Below are 18131 nucleotides of genomic sequence, written 5' to 3' on the forward strand. Positions count from 1 at the left end.
ACAGTTTGTTCAATGCTGAATTAATCCCATGGAGGAGCTGGAAGTCTAGAAGATGGGCCATTTGAGAATTGTTGTTGTTGTTCTTGTTGTTGTTTGATCAGTTTCAAAACACACACAAGAGGAAAAAAACCACTATGAACAAAAAGTGTCAATTTCTAATGGGCTTCGTATCAGTAAAAAATTGCATCATTTACAATAATCTGGATGCACATCAACCGAGGCTTCATGAAAATGTTATAAGGAAACCCAAACAATAAAGTCTACCTAGGAATGCAGTAAACTTCTTTGCTATATTCTGTACTTTGGCAGCAGCTACATGCATAGAATCCACGTTAAAGCAATGTCAATGTTGCTAATACCCTGTCAGTGTGCGATGTGGAGATACATGTGCTATTCTGCTGAGTTATACCAGCTTTCTCTGACTTTTCTCTGCCTTTTAAGACTTATATTCTATTAATGCTGTAGTAATTTATAGATTATGAAGGTGTGCTATAAAAGAATTTTTTTTGAATAAGCATTGAATGTCATAGCTGCTCTTCAAATTATCATATTGTCCTGTAATGGAATGAATTTAGGACTGGGCATCAAGTTCCACTTTATTCTAGGTTTAAAGCTGAAGTAGTAGCACTCTCAAGTGCATAGTTATCAGAAATTAGGCTTCAAGGATAATCTCTTTATTTACTTTCACTGTGTATTCCCATTCCTGCATCTTAGCTTCATTCTTCATCAGATTGCAAACTGGTAGATTTCTGGAGAAATACCTGGCTTTGATGTCATTTTTTACACTCCCGTTGACCTCTCAAGTGCAAAAATCTGATTGAAAGGTTTCAGAACTCAGCATCTAAAATTTCTCAGTATATACAAAATTCCAACTCCCCAAATGCAAATACCTCCCCAGAAAATAAACACATTTTGATAAAAAAGCCTTTTTAATAATTGTGTGGCTATGTTGGTATTGTTAGAAACGTATTAAACATGCAAGAGAATTAGGACCTGGAGTCAAAGACAGCAGTAGGGAAACAGTTATGATACGCAGTTGTTGCTATGGGAAGAACCTTGAGTGCAATGTTTAATTTCCAAATGCCCATCTTTCTAGCAAGAAAAAAGCCAAGGAAACACCATATTATTGGATATGGATATTAATGGATAAAGTCAGAACCAAAGATATGGCAAAGAATAAATATATTTTTTATCTTTCCCGATGCATATGAAAGAATGGCTTTATAACAGTATTATCTATCGCAGCAACTTGTATGGCCAGGACATTGACCCTGCTCCTAATCTAAACATTTATGTTTAAGAAAGGGGTTTTGTTGCATTTTTGGGGTTGGTTTTGTTTGCTTGTTTGTTTTTTACTTTAAAAACATATTTCTATAGCCCTAAATGAGGCTGTGGAAAGACGCTCTGGTGGAATTTGGTTAAGGATTCATTTGCATTATTAACTTCTTTCCTTTTTTTGTTACTTTAGGGAGAGCAAGGCCCGTTAGGTCCCTATGGTCCTCCAGGACTCCCTGGTATTGGTCAGCCAGGACCCAAGGTAACTCTCAGTAATACGTCTGTTACAGTGCTAACTGTGAGCGGTCATTTTTTGGATGAAAGTTCTCACCTGCTGTTTTATCAAACTCGTATCATCTAAATGTAAAACTGATACAATATTGACAGGTTTTTGTATTTGCATAGGATGGAGATAACAGACCTCCCTTTCCAGCAACTCTAAGTTTTTATTGTGATCCCACTGATATAACAGACGACAGAAATAATGCCATTTAAATGGGGGTTAAATATGTGAGATCATTTTCAAGCACTAGCAGCTGCTTGCACTAATGAGTAAACCATACTTCAAGGCATAGAAATACATCTCAGTCACTGTCATTTATAGTCAAGTGACAGATTTGACTCATTATTTCTTTACTAGGGAACAGATATTCTTATAGGTTATAAAATTCTCTCACTCATGCAGCATTTAATTCCTCCATCTTATTTTATTGCAAAAGACTGGTGGAAGCCAATCTTGCTAATTTGGAAAATTCATGTTTGCCTTTGCTGGCCAGCCAAATCTCCTTTTGGAAAACTGCAAAAGCGTCTACATAGGAAACATGACTACTTAGTTTATGAGAGTTTTATCAGAGACCTCAGACTCAAACAAGAAACCTAAATTGGGCAGAACTAGATCTCACCCTAGTTATTCTGGCTTCTAAGTCTTTGGTGTTGCTTTATGCCATTTTTTCCCTATTTTTTGGAGCCAAATACCAGTGTCTAAAACACCTGAACTTTTTTTTTTTTTTGCTTTTACTGCTCTAATTTGTACATTCATTGAACTCCTGCATATTTTCTGTGCAGTGGGGCAGACCCTGGGACATAGGGAGGGTTTATATAGCTCAGAAACTAGTAATTTGTGATGTAAAAGGAACAACACTGAGTCATTCCAGAAGGAAAAACAGTTTATGGAGAGGGAATGTCACTCCCAGTCTCTGTACTACTCTGGGGAGAGATAAAGATCCTCTGTGCTCTCATCCTTGAAGCACGTAGTCATCAGTAAACTGGGGGGAATTGTGAAGATTGTGATAAACAGAAGATACGGAAATGATGCAGTTCCTGGAGTTCCCACACGATCCTATATTCCACTGAAGCAGGCTTCAATTCAATTTGACTGCATAGAGGCTACAGTGAGGATCCCTCACACCTGAGCATTCCTGCTTCATGGTTGGGCTGTACTGCAACCAAATTTAGCCTGGCTTCCCTCCCTCATCCCTGTCATCTCTCAGGTCCTGCGCTTTTAATCAGTTATCCCTATGCAAAGCGGCAACACCCCTTTGTTCTTGGCATGAGGGCTGGAATGCAATCCAGTGCTCCAAATATTAATCGGAAGGCACTTTCAAATGTTTCTAAATTGTTATTTATGCTTTTTTTTTTAACATCGGGAGCTGTTACACATTTGATTTCAGACCTTTCTGGTGACATCATTAGGTTATCTGTATGTAAATGGTATATGTATATGTAAATATTATATGAAAATGCTTTTCAAAAGTATCGAGTTGAATTCAGACTGAACTTTCTAATATGCTTTTTCACAAGGGTGCTCAAGGTCAAGAAGGTAAAATTGGATTCCCAGGACCTCCTGGAATTGGTGAACCAGGATTACCTGTAAGTCAGTGATATATGCATTGGAAGTGGAAATATAATAAAATAAGTCTTAGTGAGTGTAATTGATTGACAGCAGCTATATCGGCTACTGATTCTGTAAACCATCACATACCTAGTCTGGAGAAGCAGAAGTGTGTTCAGCTATGACAGCCCAGTATTACGGCAGTAATTGCATGTGGCTTGCCCAAGTAGGAGAATAGAGCCACGTCCAGACAAGTTTTGGGGAAATAAAAAATTGCTTGGTCCATGTGAGCAGGATTGCAGCACCCAGTTTTCAGAAAGACATAAAGTTGTATGTAAATAGGTGTACCCCTGCTTGTTTGAGCTGAGGATGATCTTTAAAATCGTCTAAAATCAGATTGTAAGAAGATGGAAATCCAAACGCTGGGACATTCCTCAACTCCTCTGTGTAATTCAGATTACATCAAAAACAAAGACCCAAATTGTGTTTTTGATTATATCTTTATCTTCTGAATTACAGTATTTTAGCAAGCTGTTTGTAACATTGAGTTAGTGCTCACTGGCTGCTTTTTCTTCCTGAAAGGCATAAAATGTATGGTTTTCTTGTGTATTTCATTAAAATCTCAAAGAGATTGTTAATTAAGAAGCCATGAATGTGGATGGATGTTTGATTCATTCTAATAGTATTTTTGAAAATCACTTTGTGGTTGTTAAAACTATTTTTCTCACCAAAAAATGTAGAAACTTTTTGCTTTATCAAGGTCATCCTTAGAAACTCTTTATTGGCTTTAAATAATGAAAGCTGAATTTTGTGGACAAACAGAAAGTATCACAAAATAATTATTTCTGTACTTGTTTAAAACAAAATTGGCATTCTTTGATTTTGTATGTTTAACCTGCCATCTTGTATGAAAAAAAAAATGTGTTCAAATTAATGATTTTCATTATGAAAATCATGAAATTATATGAAATTATAGGAATAAATTTAATGGAGTTAAATGTATTTATTACAAATTAAACTACAGGTTCATTTGTGTTTAAATGGTACAGTCTTTAGACATTCATTATGTAATTCCCACCATTTCAGCATTAGCTTGTTCTAATCTAAATCCTCCAGTTAAGGTTTGCTACCCTTCATTTTAATTGCCTGGGCTCAGCCAGCTGTTACAGAAGTGTTTGTACTTACCAATGTTGTAAGAGTCGCAAGAACCTATAGTGGCAAGTTACACAAAATGTCAATAAAAATGGAATTGCTGACATAGTCTGAATATATATTACTTTTCTTACAGGGACCACGTGGCCCTGATGGTCCGCCAGGTGAGAAAGGTCTACCAGGAGAGGGCATTCAAGGCCAAAAGGTAGTTTTATGGAAATTATTCTTTTTAACATTGTGGGCCAAATTTGCAGTAGCATCTAAGTTATTTAAGGTCACTGATCATTTCACTGGTATGAAGTATCATCTGATGGATCTTGGTCTTCTGAATCACTATGCTCTCTGAATATCCCTCTGAGTTCAGAAGCTCTATCAAGATAATTAGAAAAAAGTTGTACAATCCCTCTAGCAGTAGTAACTTAATGATTCTCTTATTCAAGTGTTTAATAAGATACCTTATTTTGGTAGCATTAATGAGATAAATTGTCTTCTGAAAGACTACTTAGCTATTTATGTACTGTATTGGAAGAAAACGTTCAGAAACTGGTTTCATTCTGTCTTACCATTTTGGGAAACTAAAAGAAGGGGTTGTATGAGTCTCTATGGACAGTTACCTCATTAAGGGCACTTACTAGGTTAATATATGTGAACATTCCTTTTTTTAAAAATAAGTACAAACAAGCAAAGAGTTATGATTAAATCACAACTGGGCTTCCCATCAAGCTGTATCCCTCTTTTTCAGTGGCTTCAAGATTCTCTAGAGCCTTGAACTACTAAGCAAAGAAGATTTTTCTTCCTTTTATGGAAAAGATGTTAGTCATGTCCTTGTGCCAGGTTCTGAAATGCTCTCTCAGACTAATGAACATATTATCGCATTTTCAAAATGTAGCTTCCTTTTCCCTAGTATTTCATTTTCTCCTTTTGAAGTCCTTTGTTCAACAATACAATGAATGCATATGAAGCATGTTAAGAGTTGTAACTGAATTAATCCCTTTTCTCTAATACTGATAATTCTATTGACTATTTTTCTTGTTTGTTTGTGAAGGAATGCTTTTTTCCTCATTATCCACATTGTGATCACTGGTTTGTCTAGCACGGTGTTCTTTATAAATTCCCAAATACAGTTACAAAACTGTCACATATTTCTAGGGTGAAAAAGGCTCCGAAGGTGTAGCTGGTCCTCCTGGACTGCCAGGTCAACAAATCAAAGGTGACAAGGTAAGGCACAGGGTATTTTTCTAATCATATCTACAGTTAATTATAGTTAAGTTAATGATGAGTTATTCACACAGTATTACAACAATAGAATGGTATGTTTTACCTGGAATCTGAGGAACTCTGCTACACTGTTCCATGCAGGGGAGAAATTGACTTTTTTCCTCCTAAATTTATTTCAGAAATACTGTATTTAAAATATTTTAAATTTCACTTAAATATAAAAAAAAAAAAGTAAAAAACCCCTTTGAGTTGTCTAATCTAGTTGACATGGAACAGGCAAAGGAACACTCTGGCTTTTGAAATTTTTTAGCTTTTTGGTGCCCAGTCCCCCAAAGAGGGATCCAGAACAATTTTAATTCTCTTGGTCTGATGAGATTCCAGCCTGATTCTTGTGCATCCCCAGAGGGCGGATGATGCAACATGCTCAGATGCTCTATAGAGCAGAGGTACTGATTCTGAATCTTCCTTCTCATGATTTAGTCCCATAGCCCTCGCCCTACTCCCTGTTGTTTTCCTTCCCTCCTGTCCCCATGACTTCTGCTCTCCTTGTTGCCCCACACTCAGCTTCAGTGAGAGGAGAGGACAGTACTCCCATCCAAAGTCTTTGACAGCTTAGTCAGCTGGGAGTGCTTTGTGGATGTGGGAAGTTTAACTTGAATGTACTCATCTCACTGTCCAGTCAAATGGCTCTCCAAAATCTTCAGAGCAACCTGGGTAGTGTGGTGGGGTCTGATTTGCCTGTTTGTGAAATATGTGCTCGGTGAGCACCTGCCAGACCATCTTGCGCAAGGCCTTAGTTAGAGGAAGGTGAATCACCTTATTCCCATGTCTGATAGGACAAATGCAGCGATGGCCAGGACAGTAAGGGTTTTACACCATTTCAGTATAATAAGTGTTTCTGGCATAAGTGAAACTAATTATTTTTTGTTTTCTAAGGACTAATGTCACACATCCTTGACACCTTTATGGGTCTGGGTCACTTCCAATACCCATATGACCTCCCCATAGTCCTCCATTCCCATAATTCCCTTTGCCTTAATTCCTCTATTCCCTTCCCAACTGCTGTACACTACTATTACGATACCATGTGACAAAGATTTTTCAAAAATACTCTCTAGCTGCTGTGTTTACACTTGCAAGTTTTTCTTCTGAGTCTTGTGCAAGAAACTGTGTACATTTCCATGCAATAAAATCTTTAGAATTAATTTCAGTATGTAAAGATAAGCTTCTAATGATAAAGTTACAGCTGTGATCACCTAATGTTATAAATGAGATAGCGTTTGTAGGTAGGAAGAGGTATTATTTTATTAGATCAATTGCCATAGGCAGACTTTCAGGTATTCCAAACACATTTAACTCAAATAGAAGCAGCAAACTCCAAGGTAATGCAGTCTGGGGACTGTTGCTCTGTGTTCAGTTTAAAAACGTTCATCAGCGAGCATGGGCTATTGCAATTTAGCTCTTGGGAATACTTTTTGTATAGGGGGAACAAGGCCAAGTAGGACCACAGGGCCCAGCAGGACCGCCAGGAATAGGAAATCCAGGAAGCCAGGTAAGTCTACATTTTGGACATATAATGAGAGTTTGCACGTAGTTTTCATTTTATACTTTATAATTGATGTGAAGACACAAAAAATCTCACAGTTTAATGAGAGTTTGCATGTAGTTTTCATTTTATACTTTATCACGTCTCTAATTTTGATGTGAAGACACAAAAAATCTCACAGTGAGTTTTCATTTTTAAAAGTAGCGAACTGATCTGTTGGCAAAGATGGTAAATATGTGATTCCAACTGATTTGAATGGTTTTAGAATCAAGCAATCAGAAATTTGGTCTAATCTGCATAATAATTTGCATAGGAGATAAATCAGATGGATTGCTTGGATGATGACACATTACAGATAAAGAGTTTTGCTAGGTAAGAATCCACCACTTCGGAATTTCAAGCTCTTTGAAGCTTGAATGTAGCCTTTAACAGTTGGATACAGAAAAACTGAAACACCCCAAAAGATCTTTGGGGTTTTGGTTTTTTGGAAAGAAGATCAGAGTTCATGCTTCCACCATACTAGCCCAATGAATCAGGGCTTAGATGCAGATACTGAGACACTTCCCATTTGTTTTCTCCCTAAACAGTAATTGTTGTTACACTTGGATATGTCAGTAAGATGAGCAGGATAGTGACAAAGGAAAAATAGAATAAATATCTCAGAACTAACCCTGAGGACAGGCAAGCAAATTGTTTCCTTTTAAAGATAAGATAAAGTCAGTATTAACTGAAAGATGGACGTGTTGTGAATTTCAGTATGGTAGAGTGTAATGCACTAACTCATTTGTTTTGCTTTATAGGGTGTACAGGGTCCACAAGGAAACCCTGGGGCAAAAGGATCTAAAGGTGTTGGTCTACCAGGTCCAAAGGTAAAGATACAGACATTTTTTAAAAATAGCACCAGCAAGAAACAACAAGGAACGTATCTTTGCCAGGCTTTTCAAGAGTGTGTTTGATGAGATAGAAATGTAACTCTTCATTGGAGATAACAATTCGCTTTTGAATCTTTGAGGGAAAACCACCTGCGTTATCAAGGTGTTCCCCAAATGGAGCACATGGCTTCTGTTAGCATCAGCCCTTAACCTCTGTGAATGTGGATATTAGGTTCTAAATGAACACAAATTTATAAACAAAGTATCTCTCGGACATGTTTATCAAATCAGTTTGGTGCCACATATACATTGTGTTCAAGTAAAGCATTTTACCAAACAACTTAGCTGTAAACCAGCCATGGTTTTGAGACTTAAGGCTTGTCCCACCACACTTGTCCTTCAGCCTTCCATGGTCATCATGAGCCTGTAGCGATACAGTGTCAGGTGAGCACTGTAACTGGAGAAAAAGGGAGTTGCTGAAGTACTAAGGGGAGCAAGTGGAATGGACTGATGAACCGTAAAGCAGAAGTGTGCTTTTTAGTCACCTTGATTTACAAAATCAAGACATTAGTCACGGTAGCAAAAGATGGGAGAAATGCCATCATTTTCTTTTGGGCATTTCTTTGTCATGTAAGTAGCAGTTATAGCAACAATTTTTAATATTAATGTAGGGAACAATAGGTAGCTGAAACATGTTCTTTATGAGGACAATTTTACTAGTGTGAAAAAGCATTTTAAAAAGCAAAATTGAAAAATGGAATTCCTATTTCTTTAACTGTTTTAGAACTACTGGAAGGAAGAATTTTAAGGGTAAAACCTTCTCTTAAACAGTTCTGATTTTTTCTTTATTTGGACTCACTTTTCATTCAGTGACCAAAGAGTTTTTGATATAGTGTTAAAGAGTAAAAAATAAAATGTATTGAAACAAAAAGGAGAAAGTTGGAATGATTCACTTAGACTTTCTACCCACTGCAAGGTTAAATAAAATAGATGCAGTCCTGCAAGTTACTGGGGTTTCGAAAGAACAGGATTTTCCAGTTGAAAACTGCCTGGCTGAAAACTTGACCACTTAGAATCGTAGAATATCTCCAATTGGAAGGGACCCATAAGGATCATCATGTCCCTTCTATGTGTAAAGCAGTTAGTGAAATAGTGCAAGTAATGAATGAAGCTAAATTTTGTTCCTCTGTTAAACAAAAGACTTTTTGTTACTAGGGTCAACCAGGTGAACCTGGACAAAAAGGAGAACCAGGACTTCCAGGAATTGGCGTACAAGGACTTAAAGTGAGCCTATTTTTATTTCTAACTGCTCCTTACAGGGTCTTCTAATTCTTTCACTAATTGCTGATAAACTAAGTAGAGTATTTTTTGTTATAAATTGACTATGATCAAAATGAGAAGGAATTTCAGTGGCAGATACTCAACTTCACAGTTTTAGCTTTTAAACTCAAAATGCTGTGCTAGAGCTCCCACCCGCTCTCCTAAAATCATTACTGCAGCCATAACTCGACAGAGTTTTCCCCCATCTTTTCTAAGCTAGTGGGGTATTTCCGAGGCCTGTTAGAAATGTTACCACCTCTGTTATTCTGCAATGATTTGAAACAAAAAAAATCACCAAAGTCTGTGTGACAGCGATGGTCATGCTGCCTACACATTAGAATAGTTGTTAAATACTTAAAACTTTGCCTTCAGCTGCCATTTTGAAGACTGTATACCATGTGATTAATGATTTAAGTAGGGCTTCCAAAATCTTGGGTAAGATGACATAGACATCTTGGGTTTGGTGATTTTTCCCAGGACCATGGAAGTAGCGCTTGGCAGGACTAGTTCCTATGGATAGTTTCAAATCTTTGAGGCAAGTCTTAAAAGTAATGCCTAGACCAGTTTATACAACCAGTGAGGTGTTCATCTGCAGGCAACAACTCCATTTAGGCATTTCTGGGAGACCATTCCTTAAGTCCCAGATGTTTGGCTTTGCAAGTAAATTACATTCATATCATATTGTTCTTGTGCACAGAATAACAAACAGCATTCAATCATGTTTTCGCTCACTGAATAAAAGTAGATTTATTTAACATTAAATATTTAAATTTAATATTTAAAACCAAGATTTAAGAAGTAGGTGGGGAGCTTGGAAAGAAATTTAAAATACTTATTTCAGGTTGTACGAGTAGAAAAAATTACTGGCTCTACAGAAAGTTTAACTTACTGGGAATAACAATCTTTGAGCAAAAATATTGTATATCATTAATTAATATTTTAACACACTGTAGATCCATTTTACAAAATAAAGAATCAATTGAAGTGTGCAGATATAATTTTTTCTTCTTCGTAAAGGGAGATATAGGTCTATCAGGACTCCCAGGAGAGAGAGGGGTGCAGGGAGATCCGGGGAAATCAGGGAAAAAGGTAAGGAAATATATTTTACTGCATGTAAAAGGTGGAGACGAAAGAAAACCAAACCATTATTTGCAGGTATGCAATGGCAAGGAGTTGATCCTGGAGAAGAGCGTGTGCCAATACTTTTGCCAGGGAAACGCGACTAGGCTACTTGAAGTGTTTCCAACAAACTTTACTAACAGTGGCTACCATCTGAATCTGCAACTGATTTAGCTGCCCTGCCTTTCGTGGGCTGTTGATTACCATTAAATTTCATCATCTTCTTGGAGAACAGATATCTTGTGTCTTTAGCCTGTTCCTTACAGCCTGTTTAGATTTTTCCTGACACCAAGAACTCATGCTCAAATTGATGTGACTTCAGTCGATGGGCATCTAGGTGCGGCTGAGACCTGTCAGGCTGGTACAGAAACCATCACAAACAGCTGAAAGGAGGGTTGCTTGCTTCCAAGATTTTAAGAGAAACTCTGCCACACTGGGAAAAAGAAGCATAAATTCAGAATGGTGGAAAGGAATTTAGAAGGGTGCAAAGCAGAGTGCCCAAAATAGTTTAGAGTAAGTTAAATGGAGGCTTTTAATTTTACTCTTTCCAAATAGAATGAGCTGCTGAGTGGGCAAAACTCAGTGCTTTGGCTGATTGTTGAATTGCTGCTGAGAATTCAGGCGCCTCCAAACTCTGCTACTGTAAAGCTCTTAAATGAGGATAGCAGCTGGCCAACGTATAGAATTGATGAACTGAACATGATTCAGAGTAAGCAGATCAGCATTTTTTGACTGCAGGTCTTTAATCAGAAAATATCTGAATAGCTGTAATAAACGTCTATTAAGAATGCAGCTTCACTTTTTTTTCTTTTCATCTACAAGGGCAGTGCAAATACCAGCTTGACAAGCTACAGCCTGAGGCAGTAAGCCTTCCACTGTGGAAAAATATCTAGCATTTCTGTTGCTACCTAATTATTTTTTTAAAGTTTGAAACGGCTCACTATATAAGTGCTCAAAAATGAAGATCCCAGTGTATGAGTGAAACATCAGAATTAAGAGTAAATGTTGGGTTAAAGTTACATGTGGCTTTTGTATGTGGGAATGCGTTTTTTTTTTTTCTCTTGTGTATTTCCTTTATTCTGATGATCAACTTCGTGCTGTCACCTTCACTGTCGTAGTTCATTATAAGTGAAAATATTAGTACTGAGCAGCCACCTTGGGTATTCAGAACACTGCAAAGAACACCTTGATGCCTGCAGTGAGTGGCACGGTGATGTTATAGCAGTAATTTGCAGATGTGAAGCTGTCTCACAGAAGGGGGATCCAGACTGATGCCTATGAACAGCAGGTTCTGTCGTGCCACTTCCATCAACAGCTCAAATCAGATATGGATTTTTAAACTTCATTTTAATCTACTTTTCACTTTCTGAATTACCTACAGGCATTCTGATATACTAATCCAACTTATATTATGCCTAAAGATTTTGTAGATGATGTTGCTTAATAGAGTGTTTTATGTGGATTATTTGTGAATTATTTGAATTAATGTTTCTGGCAAATACTTGCAGTGTGGATTGGCCTTTGGGTACAGAGTTGCCTAAAATTACTGCTTCTTAAAAGTTGTTTTTCTTAGAATTGGTCAACCAAGACCTTTTCTGATAACTTTCCAAGCATTTCTCTTCCTCATAGGAGTATATACATTCAATTCTTCCTACAAAAGATTGATGCAATTGCAAATGGCACTATTATAAATGTCTGGGAAAATAAAGAATATGAATGCAGGAGGGTGGAAAGGGTTTAAGAAGACAGAATTTTTGCAGGAAAAAAACTGAACACACATTTACTGACCGTTTGGGGAAAAGTGTTCATGCAAGCATTGTTTCTCGTAAGTCTATTGATTCAATAAAATTAGCTACATGAAAATTAATTAACCATCTGATTTCTGTTAGGGAGAAAAGGGAGATCAAGGTCCAAGAGGCCCAGAAGGACCCCCTGGCAAAGGAGATGTAGGCCAAAAGGTATGGCTCGACATGCACACTGGAGAAATACTACGCACTGTAAAGAGTTCAGATTCTGGGCTATTTTTTCATTCATTACATCTGAAGTAGCAACTGTGTTTTAACTCATGATTTGAAAGGATTTAAGAGAGAGCGATCTGTTCCTTAGCCTGAACAAGCGCAGCAAAATCGAACTATAGACATAGTTAATTGGGCAGTAGAAATTTTCTAAAACTTCAGTACAGAGTTTTCATTAAAGCTAGGGGGAGGCAAATTATCTCAGTATGCTGACAGGGAGAGAGAAGGAGCTGAGAGAAATTAGGTGACTAGTTAGATATCTAAATATGAAATTAAAAGCCTGGAAAGATGTATTAGTAAACAGACAGCTTTTGTCTCCCACCTGGTTAAATTTAGGACATTTGGGGCAGATTCTAGAGCTGAGTAGGATTTCAGTTGGAGTGAAGCATCTAAACACCTTTCTGATTATGGGCGCCATTATCATTGTGGGTTTGGTTATTTGTGTATCTCCCAGTATCTTTGCTGTGATTGAAAAAAAAAGTTCATTTTCGGCAGGGTGACCCTGGAGAAAAAGGATCCCAAGGACTGATTGGTTTTAAAGGAGTACAAGGCCCAGCTGGACCAAAAGTAAGCTTGTTCCTCCAGGGTAACCCTTCACTTTGTATTTTATTAAAGAATCTATGGAATTTTTGTAATGTGCAAATTTTTCAAGCATCTGATGCTTGGAGACTTAGCAGAACAAAGGAAGAGCAGACATATTTCCATCCTCTGTCCTAAATGACACAAAAGTCCCAAGGAGAAAATGAATAGGTAAATGTATAATTACAGACCTTATAGTTATGCATGAGCACCGAGAACCTAAATTAAAGTTGTCCAAGTGATTCTAACCACAAGCATTTTGCAAATTTTTACTTTGAAACATTAACTTTCTATTATAATATTTTGTGAGCAAGTGTCTCCCTGAATGGTAAGGAAACTGAAATAATACAAGTGTTCTGGTTATTCCACTGACTCTGCAAGCTGGACACAAAAATTTAATTAAAGCTAAAAAAATCAAATACATTGTTCAACCAACAGGTCTTTAAAACATAAAACTTAGACCAGCTTTCACAAGAAGAATAAATTTATTTATGTTTTTTCCCAAATATTTTCTATTTTGTGGATGGATTTGTGTTGTAGATACTTTTATGATATAAAGTGTTGAAAAAACTTTTTGCTACTTGTGCAGAAAATGAAACTGTCTGTTTAAATCTAGATGGTACCATTTTGTAACAGGGTGAACCGGGAGAGAGAGGACCACCTGGTGTTGCTGGATCATCTATTCAGGGACCTGCTGGACCAAAGGTGATTATCTCATATGTGTTTGCTGGAGACCAGAGATTGGAAAATTTCTAGTGCATATTTGCGTCAAAATTAAAAGAACATACGTTAAAGAAGTTAACATTCTTTGTTGTAGTAACAAAGATGACTGATTTTTAGAAATAAGGACTGAAAAGTACTAAAAATTAACAGAGACTGTTCAAGGGGCCTTTAACAGGATGCTGAGCTTAGTACGTGTTATTGCCTCCTGAAGCCATTTGCTTAAAAAAAAAAAAAATCCTATCACGTTTCTGTTGTGTTTAGGCCCCTTCTGTGAAATTAATCACTTTGAAGTCTTCTTTTATTTTCAAATTTACTATGCATTATGCTTCTTAGACTAAAGGTTTCCTGAACGTGGCAGTAAATCCCTGCAGGAATGTGTCTATGTGTAGTTCTGGGAAGTTATATGCTGAACTAGATGGTTTTTTGGAGGTGCATGTTTGTATGTCGCTTCCAAGGGAACAGCTGGCCTGGAGTTACTGCTTTAAATGAAATGCCATATATGAGACTGCTAGAGCTACATCCATCTCATTTTCTCTATGGGGAAAATCTACCTGAAATGGGTGGAAGTTGTCCTGCTGAGTAAAACAAGTGTATTCAGCAACAGTAAAGCTAACTTTGAAGGTTTTAAAAAGATTTGAAAATTCACTACCATTTTTATTTTAAGAATAAAATAGTTACTGTTTTTATAATATATCAGTTAACTTCATCTTTAATTGATGCTTTTCAGCTTTGGTGATAGTTTTTAGGGTAGAGAAATCACTAATGATCACTAATCACTATCAGTCGAGTAATTTCATCCCCATTTTTCTTCTTCCTTAAAAATATATGTGCACATATAGGTATTGTACATACAATGTACTCATCAGCCTGGCAATAGGACATCACTGAGGGCTAGGATGCGTTTTGGACTTGTTTGTGAGTAGAGGAGGAAGGAAGAAGGGAACACAAGAAGCTCAGGGTACGCCTGGCGTGAAAATGCAACCACAGAGAAGAAAGAAAGGAGAAGATTGTGGGGTGCTCATATCTCTTATATTGGTCTAAAACCATAATAATGTGCCAATTTTTGTCAGGAAAATAGAAGTGGCGTGCTATAAGGCACAACTTATACAAAGACAGGTTTCACTACACCAGTCTTCCTTCTTCACATTTTCCTGGTTACTGTGACATTTTTTAATAGACCAGTAAGTGAGTCAAGCTTGTTTATTGATAAAATTCATGCTGAAAAATAAAGAACTTTGTAGACTTTATTGCCTTTTTCACTCTGATTTTATTCTGTTTAGTACAGTTCATATCACTTTCGTAGCAGACTGGCCACAATCCAAGATTCACTGGAGTCTGCAGGAGTTTCTCCAAACTCTACTAAATTTTAGGTCAGGGCTTTTATGTGCAGTGACTGATGTGAGAAAACAAGTATTTTGGGTAATTATAAAGTGCTAGTTGATTTTTAGAAAATATACAAAACTTTGTGTCTTTAGCTGCATAATAATTTCTTTGTTTAAACAGCTATCTGCTATGTTTCTGATAATTACTCAATAATGTAGCAAGCTACACCGGTCTGTTTTCTCTCTCCACCGCAGAAAGTACAATGGTTACTAGTAATTGTATTCTTGGGACATCGTGGTATCTGCAGTAGTGAAGCCAGATATCATAAATTTCTAATGCAGGGAATCTGCCTGTTTTTCAAAGCTGGAAGTTATCATGGTCTGAGGTCTTTTTAGTACATCTCTAAGTATTTGATGTAGTAGTGGGTGATTGCTGGAGGTCTTAACTCCTAGACAGCCGTGGTTGTGTACACTGGAAAGTTGTTTATTTTAAGCTACACCCACGTTTGAGTACTAGAGTTTTATTTCCCTTGACAATCATTATGCTGTTACAAATATGGAGACAGTAACATTAGATAGCTGTTTTTTCTCATATTCCTTTCTCATGGTTGCAGCTGCTTGGTGGTTTCGATAGAACATTTGATCTGCATTCCCTAGTGAATGTTTCCTGAAATACTGCCCGTCCTTCTCACTAGTGTTAAAACCTGCAAAAGTTTCACTGAAAATTGAAATTTTCATTTTAAGATACTTAATGTAAAGTAAAACATCTGTTGCCATAGATCAAACACTAGAAGGAGCCAAATTTTGCTCTGTGAAGGGATAACATGGGGAACTTGAATTCTAAGCCTGGTTACTTTCCAGGAAAGCCACTGATAGAGCTGAGATTACCAAACAGTTGTACTGGGTAATATTTGAGGAAGAACTCAACTTGCAGTTTTGAGGTGCTGCACCATTGCATCTGTAGCCTTTCTAAACATACTCTGTGTCAGCACTTGTCATTGAATTTCTTTGCTGTTCTCTACGTGTTCTGGCAGAAACAAGGTTGTGCAGCCTTGCTTCTGTGGGCACAAGCAGGCAGAAGCCACAGGTGAATATGGCCCCTGAAACTGAACTGTTCAGAAGCTGAACTTATTCAGTCTTCAGGCGGAAACTAAAGCCGTCAAGTTATTTGTCAAGGCAGAACAAACTTTGACACAGTTGCGGAGAAGCAGAAGTATAAGAGAGGTCAGAATCAAGGTAGTAAAAGCTTCCTCTAGAAATACTTCATTCATATTACCTAGCTCGATAATTGTCGCTGTCAGAAGGAACTGAGTACTTGTTCTTTTCTGTAAAACTTTGGAAATTAAAACTGAAAATAATAAATATGGGTTTGGATTTGTTTCTTTTCGGATAGGGGGATCCAGGACCCAAGGGGCCACCAGGAGATGATGGACTTCCTGGAAATTCAATAATGGGACCGACGGTAGGAGTCTTTAGACAAAAGATGGAAAATAAAGAAACACGAAATGTATGCAAAACTCTTGTGAAAATGTAGAAACCGCTTGAACAACTCTTTCAGGAAAGTAACTGGCGAATTCTTCAACTTTTCCATCATTCCAGGTTAAGTCTATTTTTAAAAATAAACTTACTATCTTTTCAAAGAAGAAACATAAAATAGATTAAATAACTAGTCTGGTGTACCTCACCCTGCCAACTTCCCTCAGGCAGTCTTCATTAGGAAGGCATCTCTTCGAATTCATCTCCACCTTTCATTATCTCATGTAGTCTTTTATACCTCTGTATGGACAATTGGCTCTTTACTGAGTATAAACTGAAAGGTATTAGTTATTTTAACAGTGGTGTTTCAGTATTACCAACTTTGCACATTCAAAAACATAAGTAAGACCCAAAATAAAGAACTTAGGAAATAGCTCTTTTGGCAGTACTTATTTGCATATAGGTTACAGAATAGGATTTATTTGGTTATATCCTTTACATTTTTAACTTCAACACCAAGAATGGAGTACGGTAGTCTGTAGCAGGATTGCTGTGCTCCCTGTTTGAGCCTTCAGTGGTTAACTGGCAAGATCAACACACGAATGAAAGATCAGAGATAAAACTAAGGATTCAGTGGTAACACAGAGACTGCAGTCTTTGCAAAAGTGAGAGAGTGAAAAATTGTCCTCTGTAGTACACCTGGGTTCACATAAGGCTGCTCAAAGAATAAGGTGAGACCAAGGACCTTCCTCTTCCCAGTGGGAAATAAATTAGAGGAAAAGGATATACTTTAATTTGCAAAGGGTGAAATTTATGGTTTTTCATCACTATTGAACAGTGAAGTGACCTTTTCAAAGAATGGTTCCCTCTCTCCTGTTTCTTAAGTGGTAATAGTAGTTCAGGATGACTGTTAGGTGCATGAAGTTATGACTGCTTTTCCTCCTTGCATAATGCATTACAGTTATCAGCGTGGAATTTTGTCTGATATTTTATCACCAAATTGCTCAAACCTGTAAGTAGGGTTTTTCCTCAACTCCTTGGAATTGCCTTTTCTTTACCTAAGCAGAATAGTGTGGTGTCATTAGGTGCCACTCACCTTTCAAAAGTATTTAAGAACAAACTGAAAAGCACAGTCCCTAGAACAGATCCCATGTCCTCTACTGCAAAAAAAAATGGATATATTTCCTTTTACTTTGCAGCTTTCACCTCCTCCCCTCTAATGCATTTTATGATATCATATCGTACTTCTATCAGTCATCGTCTGGCTTGAAACTTTCTATAAGCCTTCTGCCACTTGTGATAAGGGAATAGTTCAGGAAGACTTCCTTCAATGTTTGGGAAAGGTACCATTCTTGTGATCTCCTTTCCAGACTGCAATCCGGAACCTTCTTAGTAAACCTCTTTTTTTTTTTACACATTTACCATGTCTACATATAAAATGTTCCACTCAATCCCCCTGTTTCACTTCTTGGGAATATAGTTGATAGGCCCAAATTCAGAGACCAATCAGTTTATGTGTATGTAATACAATATAGGTCAAAATAAAGCAACGTAATGCAATAACTTCTGTGTGATAACATTTTAGGAGTAACAATAATGCTTTACTCCTGGCTTGACAGACTTCTACCAGTACATCTACCAGGGGATGCTGGATGGCACATTGGTCCACATGCATTCAGCAGC

General features: G+C 37.2%; 1 protein-coding gene across 1 annotated transcript in view; it reads left to right on the plus strand.

Annotated features, from left to right (window-relative positions):
• Positions 1-18131, plus strand: part of COL28A1 (collagen, type XXVIII, alpha 1) — a 67281-nt gene that overhangs the window by 21075 nt on the left and 28075 nt on the right. The window contains exons 11-22 of the mRNA XM_009895338.1: positions 1469-1537; positions 3076-3144; positions 4395-4463; positions 5408-5476; positions 6960-7028; positions 7823-7891; positions 9110-9178; positions 10232-10303; positions 12223-12291; positions 12844-12915; positions 13564-13632; positions 16366-16434. Coding sequence (XP_009893640.1) covers positions 1469-1537; positions 3076-3144; positions 4395-4463; positions 5408-5476; positions 6960-7028; positions 7823-7891; positions 9110-9178; positions 10232-10303; positions 12223-12291; positions 12844-12915; positions 13564-13632; positions 16366-16434 — 834 coding nt within the window. The remainder of the gene's footprint in view (positions 1-1468; positions 1538-3075; positions 3145-4394; positions 4464-5407; positions 5477-6959; positions 7029-7822; positions 7892-9109; positions 9179-10231; positions 10304-12222; positions 12292-12843; positions 12916-13563; positions 13633-16365; positions 16435-18131) is intronic.

Source organism: Charadrius vociferus, unplaced genomic scaffold (genome assembly GCF_000708025.1).
Source record: "Charadrius vociferus isolate BGI_N301 unplaced genomic scaffold, ASM70802v2 scaffold31, whole genome shotgun sequence".
Classification (NCBI taxonomy): domain Eukaryota; kingdom Metazoa; phylum Chordata; class Aves; order Charadriiformes; family Charadriidae; genus Charadrius; species Charadrius vociferus.